Source organism: Hemicordylus capensis, chromosome 3, assembly GCF_027244095.1.
Source record: "Hemicordylus capensis ecotype Gifberg chromosome 3, rHemCap1.1.pri, whole genome shotgun sequence".
In the NCBI taxonomy this organism is placed as follows: Eukaryota; Metazoa; Chordata; class Lepidosauria; order Squamata; family Cordylidae; genus Hemicordylus; species Hemicordylus capensis.
In genome coordinates, this window is record NC_069659.1 from 97,383,496 (window position 1) to 97,400,840 (window position 17,345).

Genomic DNA, 17,345 nt, shown 5'->3' on the forward strand with positions numbered 1-17,345 from the left:
GACTTTGGGGCAGTTTGGGGGCATAAAGTGGATCTGCCCCAAAAGAGTGGGGTGGGGTGGTAGTGCCTAATGGGTGGAGGCTACCACCCCAATTTCAGGGGGATTGGGCAGAGGCCTGATTTTTTGGGAATATTTGAAGTTTTGGTGTCTTTGAGGCAGATTGGGGGCAGAAAGTGGATCTGCCCCAAAAGAGTGGGGTGGGGTGGTAGTGCCTAATGGGTGGGCAACTTCTGAGGTGTGGATTCTCATTCTATCATAGCAAATGAGATTTTTTTCAGTTAGACTACTCTCATGGCCCAACTTTCACTTTTTCACACTCTCAATTACTATGAATATGAGGAAGTAATCAATTTAGCACACTTCACCTTATGAAGACAAACCTCAGAATTCACCAAAATTCACCCCTCTGCCCAATCACTCTGAAATTGGGGACGGGTGGTAGCCTCCACCCATTAGGCACTATCTACCAGCCCACCCCACTCCTTTGGGGCAGATCCACTTTCTGCCCCCAATCTGCCCCAAAGACACCAAAACTTCAAATGTTCCCAAAAAATCAGGCCTCTGCCCAATCCCCCTGAAATTGGGGTGGTAGCCTCCACCCATTAGGCACTACCACCCCACCCCACCCCACTATTCTGTCCCAGTCCCCACTTTCTGCCCCAATCTGCCCCAAATACATGAAAACTTCAGAAATTCACCAAAAATCAGCACTTTGCCCAATCCCCCTGAAATTGGGGTGGTAGCCTGCACCCATTAGGCACTACCACCCCACCCCACTCCTTTTGCCCAGATCCCATGCTATGCCCCTGAACTGCCCCAAAGTCACTAAAATTTCAAAAATTCCCCAAAAATCAGCCCTTTGCCCAATTCCCCTGAAATTGGGGTGGTAGCCTCCACCCATTGGGCACTACCACCCCACCCCAAAATTTTGCCCCTGGGCCCCTTTTTACCCCCCGAATCAATTCAGATTCAGATTCAGATTAAATCCGAATCCGAACCGAATCAAGGGTGATTCGGGTGGCCCATATTCGGGCACAAAACAGAACAGGGGTGATTTGGTTTGGGTCCCGAACCGAATCACTGAATTCCCGAATTGCACACCCCTAATAGTGCTAAGGCTACAGTTCCAAGCAGCTACACAGAGATGTAACTATCACTGAGAGCCAGCGTGGTGTAGTGGTTAGAGTGCTGGACTAGGACCGGGGAGACCTGAGTTCAAATCCCCATTCAGCCATGAAACTAGCTGGGTGACTCTGGGCCAGTCACTTCTCTCTCAGCCTAACCTACTTCACAGGGTTGTTGTGAAAGAGAAACTCAAGTATGTAGTACACCGCTCTGGGCTCCTTGGAGGAAGAGCGGGATATAAATGTAAAAAATAACAATAACAATAACTTCAATTAATGTGATCATTTCCCAGTCACTCGCAGTTCAGTAGCAAGCATATATTGATTGATTGATTGATTAAGTGCCCTCAAGTCGGTGTCGACTCTTAGCGACCACATAGATAGATTCTCTCCAGGATGATCTGTCTTCAGTTTGGCCTTTAAGATGTCTCAGTGGTGCATTCATTGCTGTCGTAAAGCACATAAAGTATAAGTCAAGCAATGATCCTGAGTCAAATAGTAATGCAAGAACAGCCTGACTCAGACCAGTCTAGCATCTTGGGAGACTCGCAAGCACAGTCTGATGGAGATTGCATCCCACTCTTTGTGATATATAAACTCCAACAAGGGAGCAGCTCATATATCATCATAATCTGCCTCCTCCATGGGCTAGAGAACCAAAAGCACACAATTGGGAACTTGGTGATAGAGCACTTTGGTGAAAAATAGCACCAAGTGTGGACACATAATCAAGGACAACTAGGAGTAGAGCTGAGATGTTGAAAAAGTGAAATTTATATGAATTATGAGGTTCTTCCCAAGAAGAAACAACTGAGAATTTTCAAGGGAAGCCAAATAAGTTTTAATATGACAAGTGAAATTTCCCAGAGCGTGTCTGTATGTTCCTAGAACCACAAAGTAGGAAGGGCATATTGCTCCTATTTGTCCTCTTGAGTGCTTGCAGGTTCTCCAAATAAGGACTCCAGATATAATTGCTTACTAGGAACCTCAGCTCCATTGTGGAGCCCCTGGTGGTGCAGTGGTAAAACTGCCACCCTGTAACCAGAAGGTTACAAGTTCGATCCTGACCAGGGGCTCAAGGTTGACTCAGCCTTCCATCCTTCCGAGGTCGGTAAAATGAGTACCCAGAATGTTGGGGGCAATATGCTAAATCATTGTAAACCGCTTAGAGAGCTTCGGCTATAGAGCGGTATATAAATGTAAGTGCTATTGCTATTGTTGCAACTGGGGAGGATGTATAGCCAAGGCCACACATAACAAGGTGTTCCCTCAGCCCCAACATGCAGCTGGACACATTTGTGTGGTTAAAAAAAAAAAAGGCGTGCCTCTTGCCGAGGAAAAAAGGGTAAGTAGGCAGTTTGCAGTAAGGGGGAGGCTGGGTGGTGGCACGTATGTAGTTGCACTGGGGGTTGTTTAGTAGTTGCAGTGGGTGAAATCAAGGGGAAGCTTCAAATAAGTCAATATGCTGGTGATGCAACGCGCATATTAACTCCAAACTCTAAAAATAAAGGCCTTTTATCATGCAAAGAAAAACTAAAAGTTGGCAAACATAAAAACATAAGATGTTTCAGTGTGACACACCATCCTCAGTTAAGTAAAACAAATGTGCACAGATGAAAACCTTGGTTCCCCAGCTGTTAAATTCCTTAGACATGATAACACACAGATTCCTGTGAGAAATAATGAGGGGCGGAGAGAGAAGGGGGAAACACCTGATTCTTCTCAGAGGCTAATAAACTTCATGGCATCGGCCAGTGCCTTCCAAGCATTAATGTCAGGTCTCAATTTCTCTATTAATAATGCTTCCTTGATTTTCCTTCTTTGTAGATTCTTTTCAATCCCTAAAATCCGGGCACCATTTGTCCTTCATACTTAATCCTCATATGCAATGACCAGGGTTTCGTTCTCTTTGCACAATGCCACATATCTGCTAGATGTTCTTTATATCTTTCTTTCAATGACCTGCCAGATTCCCCAATAGAGAAAGAAGTGCAACCTAAGCATTGAATATTATATATTGTACCTTTCATTCCACAGTTTCCTTCCGCCTGTTCACAAATGTCACAATCTTGTAAATCACATTTCCTATCATACAATCTAGAGTTAACTTAACGATTGTCTAAGTGTCATTGGTGCTGTGCAAGCCACATTCACCTTCATTCCCTGTCTTTCCAAGATTCTTTGGGTTTGCCATGTAAATCTATCAATAATGAATGGTATTTTAAGTACTGGCAAACCCTTAATGAATCTACCTCTTTTCCAACTTATTAAAACAGGCAATTCATACCCATTCTTCCTAATTAGGTTTTCAGCTTTCTCTCTAGATTCCTTTTGATGTTCCGCTGTGGAGATATCCTCTGCCCTCTATCACATTTTAAATAGTTTGTATTTTCACTATTTGGGGGTGTGCTGATTGATTATTTAATAAAATGTCCTTTTTGGCTGATTTTCTATACCATTTGGTCTCTAAATGATTATTTCTTAATTTAATTTCCATATCTAGAAAAGAAAGTCAGCCCTCCTCATTTGGTTTTTCCTTCTTGAGTCTTATACTGCCTCCCATATTCAAGTTCTCAAATATTTCATCTGCCTACTTTTCAGTAGAAGTAATAATAATCGAATAATCTATGTACATCAGAATTGATGCTCCTTCTCTTGATGGTATTCATATATGAAATAGCCAGTAAAGGTGCTAGTCTATTGCCCATTGCTAGCCCCCATCTTTGCACAAAGTACTTTCCATTAAGGGCAAGCGCTAATACGCTGTACTGATCTCTATACATTGCTATTGTGTTTCATACTATTTTGTTTCTGGAGAGCTCTAGAAGTGAAATAATGTTATTATTGTTGTTGTTAATTATTAATTATTAATTATTTTTATTTTACATTTATATTCCGCTCTTCCTCAAAGGAGCCCAGAGCGGTGTACTACATACTTAAGTTTCTCCTCACAACAACCCTGTGAAGTAGGTTAGGCTGAGAGAGCAGGGACTGGCCCAGAGTCACCCAGCAAGTCTCATGGCTATAGTCTTAGTCCAGCACTCTAACCACTACACCACGCTGTCATGAGACTAGACAACTCAACCACAACCCTATGCACACTTGAGTAAGAGCCATTGAATTTACTTCTGAGTAAACATATGTAAAGTCTTGCTGCATGGCTATAACACCAGGAACATTTACTTGGAAGTACATTTAGTTGAAGTGAGTGGGACCTAGTTCTAAACATACATTATTATCTATTTTCTATATTTTATTTAAAATTTGGCAGTAAGTCTAATCTCAAGTGTCCAACTTGTTGCGCAAGGCAACACTGTAACTCCACAAGTGTTACAGTGTCTGATGCCGAGGTATCCAGCAGCTCCTCTTATGTGATGACCCTGGATCAGATTCAGTTCATGACTCCTGAGGATGTGAACAAGTTGCTTGGAGCAGTGTGGCCTACCACCTGTCCTCTTGATCCTTCCCTGACATGGCTTATACTATCTGGCAAGGATAGGCTGTTGTAAAGAGCCTGGTAGAGATTATAAATGCTTTTCTGAGGGAGGGCAGGATGCCTCCTTGTCTTAAGGAAGCAATCATTAGATCGCTGCTGAAGAAACCTTCCTTGGATCCCTCAGAGTTAAGCAACTACAGGCCTGTCACCGACCTTGCATGGCTAGGCAAGGTGATTGAGAAGGTGGTGGCCTTCCAGCTCCAGGCGGTCTTGGAGGAAACTGATTATCTAGACCCATTTCAGACTGGTTTTCGGGTGGGCTATGGGGTGGAGACTGCCTTGGTTGGCTTGATGGATGATTTCCAATTGGGAATTGACAGAGGAAGTGTAACTCTGTTGGTCCTTTTGGAGGCCTTCAATACTATTGACAATAGTATCCTTCTGGAACGTCTGAGGGGGCTTGGGGTGGGAGGCATTGCTTTGCAGTGGCTCCGCTCCTACATTACAGGCAGATTCCAGATGGTGTCTCTTGGAGACTGCTGTTCTTCAAAATCTGAGCTTTCGTATGGTGTTCCTCAGGGCTCCATGTTGTTTCCGATGTTGTTTAACATCTACATGAAACCACTGGGAGAGATCATCAGGAGATTTGGTGCAAGATGTTATCAATATGCTGATGACACCCAAATCTATTTCTCCATGTCAACATCATCGGGAGAAGGCATAAACTCCCTAAATGCCTGCCTGGAGGTAGTAATGGGCTGGATGAGGGATAACAAACTGAGGCTGAATCCAGATAAGATGGAGGTACTTATTGTGCAGGGCTGGAAATCAAGAGATGATTTTGTTCTGCCGGTTCTGGATGGGGTCACGTCACACTCCCCCGGAAGTAACGGGTACGCAGTCTGGGGTGCTTCTGGATCAAACCTCTCCCTGGTGTCCCAGGTTGAGGTGGTGGGCAGAGGTGCTTTCTATCAGCTTCCGCTGATACGCCAGCTGCATCTGTTTCTTGTGATGAACAACCTCAGAATGGTGATACATATGCTAGTAACCTCCAGGCTGGACTAATGCAATGTGCTCTATGTGGCCTGCTTTGTACGTACTCTGGAAACTGCAGTTGGTACAGAATGTGATGGCCTCTTGGTCTCTGGGTCATCTAGGAGATACCATATTACTCCTGTGTTGAAAGAGCTACACTGACTGCCGATAAGTTAAGATTGTCTGTATGGTTCATCTTTGGTTGCTGCCAACTCGTCTGGTGGCTACTCGGAGACGGGCCTTCTCTGCGGCTGCCCCTGGACTTTGGAATGTGCTCTCTGTTGAAATAAGAGCCTTCCCATCTCTGGCAACTTTAAAAAAGGCACTGAAGACCTATTTATTCACCCAGGCTTTTAATTAGATTTATAGTTTTAATAATTTTAATGTTGGATTTTAAATTATTTTAATGTAAATTATTTTAATTGTAAACCACCCAAAGACACATGTTTGGGCGGAATAGAAATATGTTAAACAAACAAACAAACAAATAAATTTCCCACCCACATGAGGTTTTCCACATTTGGCTTTTAGCCCGCATCTCCTCCAGGATGGAGGCGGGGCGGTGTTCACATTTTGACCAGATTTACCCTGAAGTCCCTGTGAGCTATCAGGGAGGGAGCACTTCACACACAATTCGGATTTTTCACTGCACATTAGAGCGCAGCCTGATTTATATCCAGAGTTAAAAGATCCACTTTTTGCGTCGGTTTTTTTTGGCAGCTTTGAACGTGCATAAAAGCCTCACAGTAAGCCCAGTGTAAAGCCTGCTGTCTGGGAAAGTTCACCATGGCTGCTGCACACGTGAAAACCAGGCCTGGCAGTATTGTGCAAGAGTGTAATTGTGTAGCTACTCAGAACAGTGCATGTTTTCAACGGAAGTAGCAGTGCATTGTTTTAAGTAACGGCACAACTGAGGACTTGTGCAAAACTGCCAGGGCTGACTTTCACATGCGCAGCAGCCCTGGTGAGTCAGAAATGTGAGTGTTGCCTTGTGCAGCCTGTTGGCCACCATGAGCATAAATGCAACAACATTGTAAAGCACACTGTACTAACAAGAGCTATAGGTAAGAATAGCCATTGTTTCATATATTATTGTTTGCCTTACCAGAAGGATGATTATAGGACTTTGCTACTGGAGGAGTAGAACCAAATATAAAATCAAAAGGGCCCAATTCTTCTATCTAGTAAGTAAAACAAAACAAGGTCATTATTTGAGATGGGAGAGAGTATCCTTCATATTTCAGTTGGGCTCCTTTTTGATTTTGATGTCTTTTCAGAGCTGCATCCCTTTGCTTTATTGACATTTTCAGATTAGCATGATTAGGAAGTGACAGGAGAAGTTCCTAAGCCCTGAGTCAAATTGAATCTGCTGAGCAGGCTGTCTCTAACCACTAACACTTCTAGTTAGTTCAACCTCAGCTTCTTGTGATATAGTACATAATGAATCAAACACCATTAGCTTGACACAGTTTGGCTACTCAGTGGCCAGTTCAGCATAAGCAACACTGAACTTAAATAATTGTGTATGAATCTTTTAAAACAAAACAAAAGCACTGCATGAATAGACAATTCAACTTCCCACCTACAGTACATCAGAAAAGAAAAAGGCCAGAGCCAGATTTAGGCACAAGCCAAGCTATAGCTTAGGGCCTCAAATATGAGGAGTCTCTGAATACCAAAGAATGATGAGATTTCAAGTTTTAGATAATTGGTTGAAAAATAAAGGAGAAAGGAAAAAAAGACTCTGCTTTAGACTCTGCTTCATTCCAATAAGACAATATATATATTTATATGGCTGCATAACTTTTTATCATATTGAGTTTATAAATCTGTGCAGAAATAACTGTAAGTTATACTGAAATTTTATTGGACCAGGGCCTGGTTTAGACCAGTACCTGCCATCACTGTTATGGGTAGCATTCGCCTCTTCAGACCAACACTGCAGCAGCAACAGTGAAGCAATGTGTGGGGTGACCCAATGTGGTGAGTGACGTGCCAGGGTTGGACTTCTGACCCATTTTGTGATGCTATGGAGCCTTTTATCTTGCCAGAGTTTAGGGCCTCAGGATATCATAATCTGGCCCTGGAAAAGGCACTGATAAAAACAGATTGTGGGTTTTTGTGGCACTCCTGTAATGGCATGCTGGTACTCCAACCCAGTCATGAATCAGGTTGAAGTTATTTTCTGGAAGTGTTTTTGCTAAAACTGTGTTGCTGCTTGCTCTGATCCACTTTCACTATTGGGGAGAAAAGATGCAGAAGGAATATATTAAAGAACTGCAGCATCTGCTGCTCCTTTTATTTCAGACCAAGCCAAAGTCCATCCAGGTCTGTGAAAAGACTTATTCTACGTGAGTACTCAGCAAACATTTCAGTGGACAAAAAGCTGTTACTGATTTCACTGGGCTGAAAAGAGAGGGGAAGGGAATATACCCATCTTCCAGCAACATCTCTTCACAATCTTATAATGTAAGGTGACGCTACTAAGACAGCCCAACAAATCTCTGCCACTGAAGATTCTGCTCTGCTGGAGTGATTGTGCAGCACCATGTGCTTCTGCCGGAGAATGTCTTGGGCCTGTGCACTGTCAAGAGGGGATGTGTTGGCTCCTCCCAACTGTTGTGTCATCTCAGAGATCTCACGACAGCTCTTTTGGATCCTGCCCCCTCACTACCCTTTTATCTTGCTCCTTTCCCAGCGACTTTCCCAGGTGAGGGCAGGGGATGGGCTGTGTAGCTTGACCTTCTCTCTGGTGGGAGGAGGACACAGACGCAGGGAGCTGCCTTCCTTCCTTGACTTGGGATTTCAAAAAGTTTCCCCCAATTAACTTTCCTTCCAGGTCCAGGGAGTGGTGCAGGTGCTTCTGGAATTGGAATTCCCCACCTGAGCCTCAGAAAAGCCCATTTCCCCAGAAGCATTCTTAACTGCATTGGATAGCAACCAGCATTTAGCATTTCCCCTGCAATCGTGCCAAGAGTTAGCAGATCAGTCTTTTCTCCTTCTCAGTTTAATGTAACAAACACCAAACAAAACAATGCTGTTGTGCTGCCCATCAATTAAGGCTCTATTCTTTGGCATCAAATGTGGGCCCCACCGCAGTAACATGCAATCACATTTGGAGCAGAAAGAATATTTAATAAAATGTAAAGTTGTGCTAATTGTCTTAGTGACAGGTACTTACCTGTGTCCTTACCACATTTGTAACATCATCCAAATACTTCAGTCTGCCATTGCCCATGCCTTTCCCCAGAAACCCATAGTTCTTCAGTTCTGAAGAATGCAAATGTAAAACTGCATTAATATCATACAGTCCTGAACAATGTTTTATGTGGTGTTGGTTTGCCTTTATTAACCAGCCGTGGAAACCCTGAATGTGCTGCATGAGAAAAGACAGGTCTGAAGGTGAGCCCTTTATGAGTCCTTCTCTACAGCTTATGTCTGGACAGCTCAGCATGTTGACTGTGCAGAGTGCCAGTGGCTGCCCCAGGAGCCTTCAGACCTGTGACAGCCATGCTACCTGATGCATTGCAGAGTTTTTGCACCTGGGTGCAGAACCTGATGTGCCCTTGTTGATCCTATCTCTTAACGGAGCTTTGGGGGAAAACCTGACTATTGCCAAAAGCTGGTGTTTTCTGTTTGGCCAGACAATTGGAAATGTCAGATTTCTCACAGGTGTTTTAATTTCTTTTATGGGATTCACTGCCAGAAGATGTGGTGATTGCTACTAGCTTACATGGCTTTAAAGGGGGATTAGAGAAATTCATGAAGGACAATTCTATTAATGGCTACCCATCATGATGGCTCTCTGAATCCAGGGCCACCTCACTAATGGAGTGAGGTGAGGTAGTTGCCTCAAGCAATGGACTATAAGCCTGTGAAATTTGGGTTTTATCTGAAATTGCACAAAATCAGTAAAAATGGGTAAAATCAGAATCTGACTCCCCCACCCAAAAATTGCATCAGTAAAATCAGAATTAATTCCAAAATATTGAAATTAATTTTGGAAATATGTCAGAATTTTCAAAATGATGCTTGGGACACATTTTGGTGTGATTGTTACTCAGGGTTCAATAAAGTGGCAAAATCATGTTCTTTGGTGTATTTTTCATGGGGTTTGGGGCTTTTTGGTGGTGGTGGTGGTGGAAGCGGGAGAAAAATGCAAAAGTTTAAAAATTCAATGATTTTAGCTTGTGGTCTTTTGGTGGGGGAATTTTTAAAAAAGGCTAAAAATGGCAAAATCTGGCTTATTTCAAAGCAGAACTTTACAAAAACCTCTGGATCTGAAGCCACTTCTTGGACCATCATTCCACCCCCATGTTGAGGAATCTGTCCAATTCCTTCATGAAAAGGAGTATCAGCATGCCCCTTTTGCTCCCCCTTTTGTATCTCCTGAATGGATGGGCATAGAGTTATGAAATCTAGCACACAAGAAGTCCACGATGGCTAAAAATGGTGAAATCTGGCTTCTTTCAAGTCAGAACTTTACAAACCATTCTGGATCTGAAGTCTCCCTAAGACTGTCATTCCACTCCCATGTAGAGGAACAAGGACATTCCTTTGTTGTTTTTTTAAATTTTTGTCTTCCCCATTGCAGAAGCACGCTGTAAAAGTGAAAGTATTTTGGATGTTTCTGTTTTTGTGGTTAGAAATAATTTTCTAACCATTTTCTTTTCTAGCCACTAAGGGATTAAAAGGTATGAAATCCTTTTAATCCTCTTTAAAATGTCTACCTGTTTCTGCAATGAAGAAGAAAAAATTAATATAAAAGCAAAGAAATGTCCTTTATCCTCCACAAGGGGGTGGTGGAATGATGGTTCAAGGAGGGGCTTCAGATCCAGAACTTTTTGTAAAGTTCTGGCTTGAAACAAGCCAGAGTTCACCATTTTTGGCCAATTTAAAATAATTTTTTTTTCAAAAATTCACCAAAATCAGTGGACTGACCCATAGCTTTGAAAGCAACAACACAGATTCCTACCAATGTAGATTTCATGTGTGCCAGATTTCATAAATGTATGCCCATCTATTCCAGAAATGTAAGAGGGTGGCAAATGGGGCATGCTGTTACTCCTTTTCATGAAGGGAAAAGGAAGATGCCGCCACAAGGTGTTGAATGGAATAATGGTCCAAGGAGGATCTTCAATTTCAGAAGTTTTTGTAAAGTTCTGACTTGAAAGAAGCCAGATTTCACCATTTTTAGCCATTTTAAAACAATTTAAAAAAAAAAAAATACCAAAAACCAGGGAATTGACCAATTCTCTTAAAATTCACCACTGGGTGCACTGACGCCATTCCCCTCATGTGTGGCAGGTTTCAGTGCTCTAGAACCAAGTGTTAGTTTTGGTGATTTTTCCTGATTAGACATTTGACTGCTATGGAGAAAAATCTGAATTTAAGTCCGTATTTGGATTCAGTTTCTGAATTTGATCCAATATCTGACATCATCAGAGCCCAGCATTAAACCAGCATTGCTGAAGTCAGATTGGGTCAGAACTTAATCCAAATCCAAATTTTATGAATGTCTGGCGGCAGCAGCAGATTGGCTGCTCTGTGGACTCACCGCTGCCTGCAGCTCTTAGACCTACCACTTCTGCCCCCCAAAACATGTTTTTCTTGCAGCATGCTGTCTCCTGACTTTGTCGTCTCCCCCTCCCCCCTCCCTGCTGTCTCCTGCCCTGTGTTTTAAACAGGCAGCCACTTCAAAGGGAAGGGAGGCTCTCTTTGAACCTGAATCCCAAGCCTTTGGAAAGGCATCATGTAGGGGCGGTGGGACTGCTGTCTGCCTTCTCTCCTTGCACATCACCTTTCCACAGTCTAACAAGGATCCAGGTGGGGCTGCTCCGACCTGATCTTTGCAAAGGCCCTTCCCAGAGCCCTGAAAGGATTGAGTGGGGTGTGTCCCATTGAGCCTTGCAAGGTTCTTGCAAAGGTGCCACATGTTCTGGCCAGGGATGGTCCAAGACATTTTGCTGCTGGCTGCAAAAAACAATATGATGCTCCACCCCATCTGTGGGTGGGTATTCTGCATTTCTCTGGCCATGCTGCCGAGGCATTGTGGCACACGGACACTCCCAGACTATGTCACCAAGGCAGGCAGGGGTGCTCCTTGCTCTCATCAAAGCGGGGGAAACAAAGAGTTGCAACCCAGTGGGATAAGGAGGGGGAAATGACCAGCATGCCCCAGTAGAGTGAGGAAGGGCAATGGCAGCAGGCAGAAGGAAGACCCATAGGGTGGCACCCCTAGTGGTGGTGGGCCAGTAGTTGTGGCACGGTGTGCCCCTCCTTGCACCTGCCTTAGGCAGTTGCCTCACCCTGCCTCATAGAAGGGCCACCTTGTTCTGGCAACCCACCATCCTCACAGGTTCTGGCAACCTCACCATCCTTTGCAGAGCCCTGCAAAAATTGGGGAATGATGCTCTGATCTGAATTTTGCAAAGTGTTTGGAAAGGTGCTGCATGGAGAGGGACAGTTGCCAGTAGCCTTCCTTCCTCACAGGGTGCCCTTCCAGAATCTTGCAGAAGTCAGGTGGCAGTGCTTACATCCAGCTTTGGCAATGTTTGGGATACAGCATTAAGGCGAGGAGGCTGCTTGCTGGCCTCAGCTTCTTGTTGCTCAGCCCCACTGCAGACCTTGCAAGGTGGTCAAGGTGCTGAGAAGCGGCTTGCCTCAGGTGAGCAAAAACCTGGGCTTTTGCTGTTTGAACCCTTAGTGATGTGGGAACACTGGATACCAGTTGCTAGAGAGTAAGAGCTAGCCTTCATGCCCTGCTTGTGAGCTTCCTGGAAGCATCTGCTTGGTCACAGTGGGAAGCAAGATGCTGGGTTTGATGAGACTTCTGGCCTGAGCATTCTTCTTATGATCATTCCAGGTTCATTGATAAATAAATGATGTACATGCCTATATACATCCTACCTGAAAGCAAAGGTGAAACCTGAATTCCTACCTGAAAGTGATAACTAGAACATGTTTGATTACCATTTAGTCAGGTTTGGGTAATAGTGTATAAAAAGGACACAATCCCATCAAATTAATCTCATTGATTTCAATGAGAGAAGCACATGCTCAGACATCTGCCTTTTAAACCAATGGGACTTAAAACAGCTTTGGCTGGATCATGGTCCTTTTTGGGTGGGGTGGGGCAGAAATTGCCACAATAGTTTTGGAAAATAAGATTTAAAAAATAACAAATAACAACCACCTTTCATACAGCTTAGTTTCTGAAAAATGTCAACCAGCTGTAGAGAATAAAATATCCTTTAGCAGTCAAATATATTATTGTCATTGACCACTTCAGTGGACAAGAAGTCAATTCATAATCTGGTCCTTCTTTCCCACTGATCGGTTTATAATCTGAGTTGGAAGGGCCCCAAAGGCTACCTACCTTGTCCAACCTATTCAAAAGCAAGAGCATCGGCTCAGCAGTTTGCTCCCTGCCCCACAGTGCCATGCAATCCAGATCATGATGCACCACAAGATGAGAGCATGATAGAAATAGGCTGCCATACCATGCAAGGGTCTGTTAGCCCAGTAAAGAAGCATGCACACAAACTGTGCAAACTTACAGAAGAGCAAACCCTTTTGAAATAATGGGCTGACTCCTGTGTAATATCATTTGTACAATTTTTGCATCTACACTACATTACTGGGCTGACTTACCTTTGCTTGGTATCTTAGCCAATGTCTCTGTAAAGCATTGCTCCAGAAAGATCTGGGCAAGTGAGGCAAGACACAGACTACAGGGGAAGGGGGAAAGATGTTAGTTTGACAAATTGGCAAAGAGGCACCTTTTAACATGGTGATTCTCTTTATTTAGCACGGGGAGAGTAACTGGCCCTATCCACCCCCAGCAGAGTACCTCCAATGCCTGTTGCTGGTGTCTATCTTATGTTTCTTTTTAGATTGTGAGCCCTTTGGGGACAGGGAGCCATCTTATTTATTTATGATTTCTCTGTGTAAACCGCCCTGAGCCATTTTTGGAAGGGCGGTATAGAAATTGAATAAATAATAATAATAATAACCTAACTTCCCAGCTACTTACCTTTTGTAATATTGTCGAAGAGGGAGAGCACATGTATAGGTTTTTGCTCCCATGGACCCAGTGGCTGATATATCCAAAGATGGTTCTGACACAATTGAAAAACATTTTTTTGAGGAGGGGGCACAAGTGATCTATTAGTTTGTCAGACTAGCCCAGCAGTAACAGTAGCAATTACAAGGTATGTTGACAGTTGGTCGTGATTTCAGTTATTACACATTAACATCTGCAAGAGACTGTTTTTGTATTGCATAACTGACACAATTACAATTTGAGAATACATTGTAAACTAATATAAATATATACTTCTGTTGCACTAGCTAATCCTCTCTTCAGATGAATGATGAACTGCTCTTAGCATACGCCAGTTAAGCCCCCGCAAATGGTGAAACACTAGCCCTATGCAGATGTTGTAAGAGTAGGCTGCATTCATGTACAGCCTCCAAAAATGAACCAAAAGTCCTGCCTGGTGCATCATTTACTCACCCACCCCTGTGTGGGTCAGTCACACTTACAGCCTTTGTCTGAAGCAGCAAAGGTGGGTATTTCCATGATCAGTGGAACTTCCAGAGCATTTTTGGGGAGGCAGCATACTTCTCTTTAGGAGTATGCAAGCCGGCTTGATTCAAACCGTGGTTTGAATTGAACCAGCCTGGTTCGGCCTGTCTAAGGTAAAGGATTCCCCTTTACTTGTAAAGGGGACATTCCTGAATCCCTAACCCTAAAGGCCGCGGGGAGGGGGGGAGTGAAAGGGTTCTTATTACTTACTATTTTCAGGCTGTGGCAGTGGTGGCAGTGGAGAGTCTCTGGAGACATCAGAGGAGGTGGGGGTGGGGGATCCTCCAAGGTCCCTGTTGGCCTCCTGAATGACAGCCTGGGCCAGCTGCAGCCTGGTCTGGGCCTCTGTGCATGCGCGGAGGTATGAGCCAGGCTGCAGGCAGTCCGGGCTGTCATTCAGGAGGTCGGTGGGAGGCTTGGAGGGCCCCCGTGGCTGCCTCTGATGTTTTCAGAGACTCTCTGGCTCCACCTGAAAATAGAAGGTAATAAGGACCCTTTTGCTCACCCCTCTCTGTGGCCTTTAGGATTAGGGAATGCCCCCTTTACTTGTAAAGGGGAATCCTCAAGGATCCCTGAACTGGCCCGTGAACTGGTTCAGCCTGGTTCGATGGCCAGATTGGACCAGATCCAGTTCAGCCAAGCCCAAAGTGGACTGGGCCAGGTTGAATCCAATCCAGATTTGAACTGAATCAGCTAAATGGGCAGCTCGCACACTCCTACTCCTCTTTCAATGTCTGAATAGGGCTACTGTTGTGATCAAATCCCATTGAAAGTAATGCAGCTTAGGTCACAACTAAATGATGACTCAAGTTAAGCTACAGCTTCACTTAACAGTGAAGGCAGATTATTATGTATTTGATGCACAGCAATACTTCTGGATGGGTGGCTTTTCAGGATTTGTGGTGACTGATAAGAATACCAGCGTTCAAACTCGATTATCACACAAATGCATGTTCAGAGGGGTACTTCCAGCTTAAGTGCTTCTACTTTCAGGCAGCTGGGGACCTGCCCCTGATCCCTTCATGCTATGTACCTGCTAGAAATCTTCCTAAAGCACGTTTTGCCCCAAACAAGCTGTTTGCAGGAAATCGCCACTTTGGGGGCAAATAGCGTTTTTGAGGGGGAATGATTTTGGGTGGGGAAAGAAAGGGAAGAATTAAACTTGTGGACTGTGCTCATGATCAGGAGTAGGCCCTCCCACAGCTGTTTTGGATGAAGAAGAGGCAGTTCTTGCTGGAAACACATCTCTGAGTCAGCAGGCATATGTGTGCATGTGTAGTTTGACTTACAGTCAAATGTCACTTTTGCAAGTAACCATGTGGTATATCACACTAGCTGAAAGAACACTACTACCACCTGCTGGACATAAAGCACACACACACACACACATACACAATTCCGATAGATTTCTTCACAGAATCTTGTATCTCTTGGTAGTTGTACATAGGAATATAGGAAGCTGCAGTATACCAAGTCCGACCATGGGTCCATCTAGCTCAATATTATATACACAGACTGGCAGTATCTTCTTCAAGATTGCAGGCAGGAATCTCTCTCAGGCTCAGCCCTATCTTGGAGGTGCCAGGAAGGGGACTTGGAATCTTCAGCATGCAAGTATGCAGGTGATCTTCCCAGAGCGGCCTCATCCCCAAGGGATGCTCACACATGTCTCCCATTCAAATGCAAAGCAGGGTGGACCCTGCTTAGCAAAGGGGATAATTCAATGCTTGATACTACAGGACCAGCTCTCTGGGAACAGTGGCTGACATCCAAATTAAGGCTGTGTTACAGGGAAGCAACCTGCCTAGAAAGCAGGAGGCTGTTGGTTTGAATCTCTGCTGGTGTGTTTCCCAGAATATGGAAGACTCCTATATCAGGCAGCAGAGATATAGGAAGGTGCTGAAAAGCATCATCTCATATTGTGTGGGAGATGGCAATGGTAAACCCCTCCTGTATCCTACCAAGAAAACCACAGTGCTCTGTGGTCGCCAAGAATCGACACCGACTCAACGGCACAACCTTTCCTTTCCTTTCCTTTCCTTTCCTAGTGTAGTGATGCTGACATCCAAATTAAGGCTATGTTAGTATAATGATACACACATTCAAGAAGGTCATGTAGCTGAGCAGATGCTCAAAGTTGCTCAATCTCTTGTGCTCTGGGTTCACTACTGCAAGCACTGCACTTGCACAACAAGGATAGTGGACAGCATTGCACCATTCCCTGCAACATATATGGGCTGGGGAAAGAGGTTTCACAGCAGGAGGTGTACCACATGTTGCACTAGTGGAAATGCATCAGTGCAATACTTGTCTGGAACACAAACTCCCAACTTAACAGAACTCACTAGCACAACATCCTTCCATTAGTGCAACATGTTTTGTTAGTCGAGATGTCAGCCACTGGCTGCTGTCTTCAAACTAAATGGAACCTCTGCCAGAAAGCAAGTAATTTGGGGATCTCAAATTTTATTCTGTGTGGTACATCTTGAAAAAAATGTAGCCAGTTAATGCAAGAATAAGTCACCCTTCGCATTCTTTACTTCCATAAAAGTCAACTACAGAACTTTCCCTTACAGACTCCTGGTCATAGAAACGCTTCAGTTCTGCACGCCACCTTGTCCTCCTCTTCAGTACTCCATTTTTTTCCCAGGGCACACATAGTAAACAAGTCCATTTAATATTTTTTTCTTCTGTTTCCTTTCCAGCACCAGGCCTTATAAGCGTGTCAAGACATGATGGACAAATGCACCTAAAGAAATGTAAAATGAGATACTTTGAAACCAGGGACCACTATTTTCCTTTTAATTTTTTTTTTTTTAAATCACAACAGATGCTCACATATTTCACTGCAGGGAATATAGGAGAATTTCTGCTTTGGATCTTGTACCAAAAATGCAAAAGAGAACGCATGACTGACTAATGGTCAGGATGACCATTATTCACAGAAGGCCATCTGTGTGCATGGTGCTTTACAAGGAATTAGAAGACATGTAAGTTTATATCTAAAGCTTAGTGCACAGTGAGATGGGCCTTAAAGTATGTAACTGAGTTGCTGTATGATCCTACTAGCCATGGACCACTAGGGCCCAATCTGACTAGGAGTGACAACAGGAACTCACTTTCTGGCACCTCAGTTGGCAATTATATTAGGGCAAGCATC

General features: G+C 44.0%; 1 protein-coding gene across 1 annotated transcript in view; it reads right to left on the minus strand.

Annotated features, from left to right (window-relative positions):
• DNMT3L (DNA methyltransferase 3 like) overlaps nt 1-17,345 on the minus strand; it is a 34,863-nt gene that overhangs the window by 5,004 nt on the left and 12,514 nt on the right. Inside the window, exons 8-11 of the mRNA XM_053305102.1 lie at nt 16,760-16,934; nt 13,631-13,715; nt 8,777-8,865; nt 6,701-6,776 (exon numbers count right to left, since the gene is read on the minus strand). Of these exons, the coding sequence (XP_053161077.1) occupies nt 6,701-6,776; nt 8,777-8,865; nt 13,631-13,715; nt 16,760-16,934 (425 nt within the window). The remainder of the gene's footprint in view (nt 1-6,700; nt 6,777-8,776; nt 8,866-13,630; nt 13,716-16,759; nt 16,935-17,345) is intronic.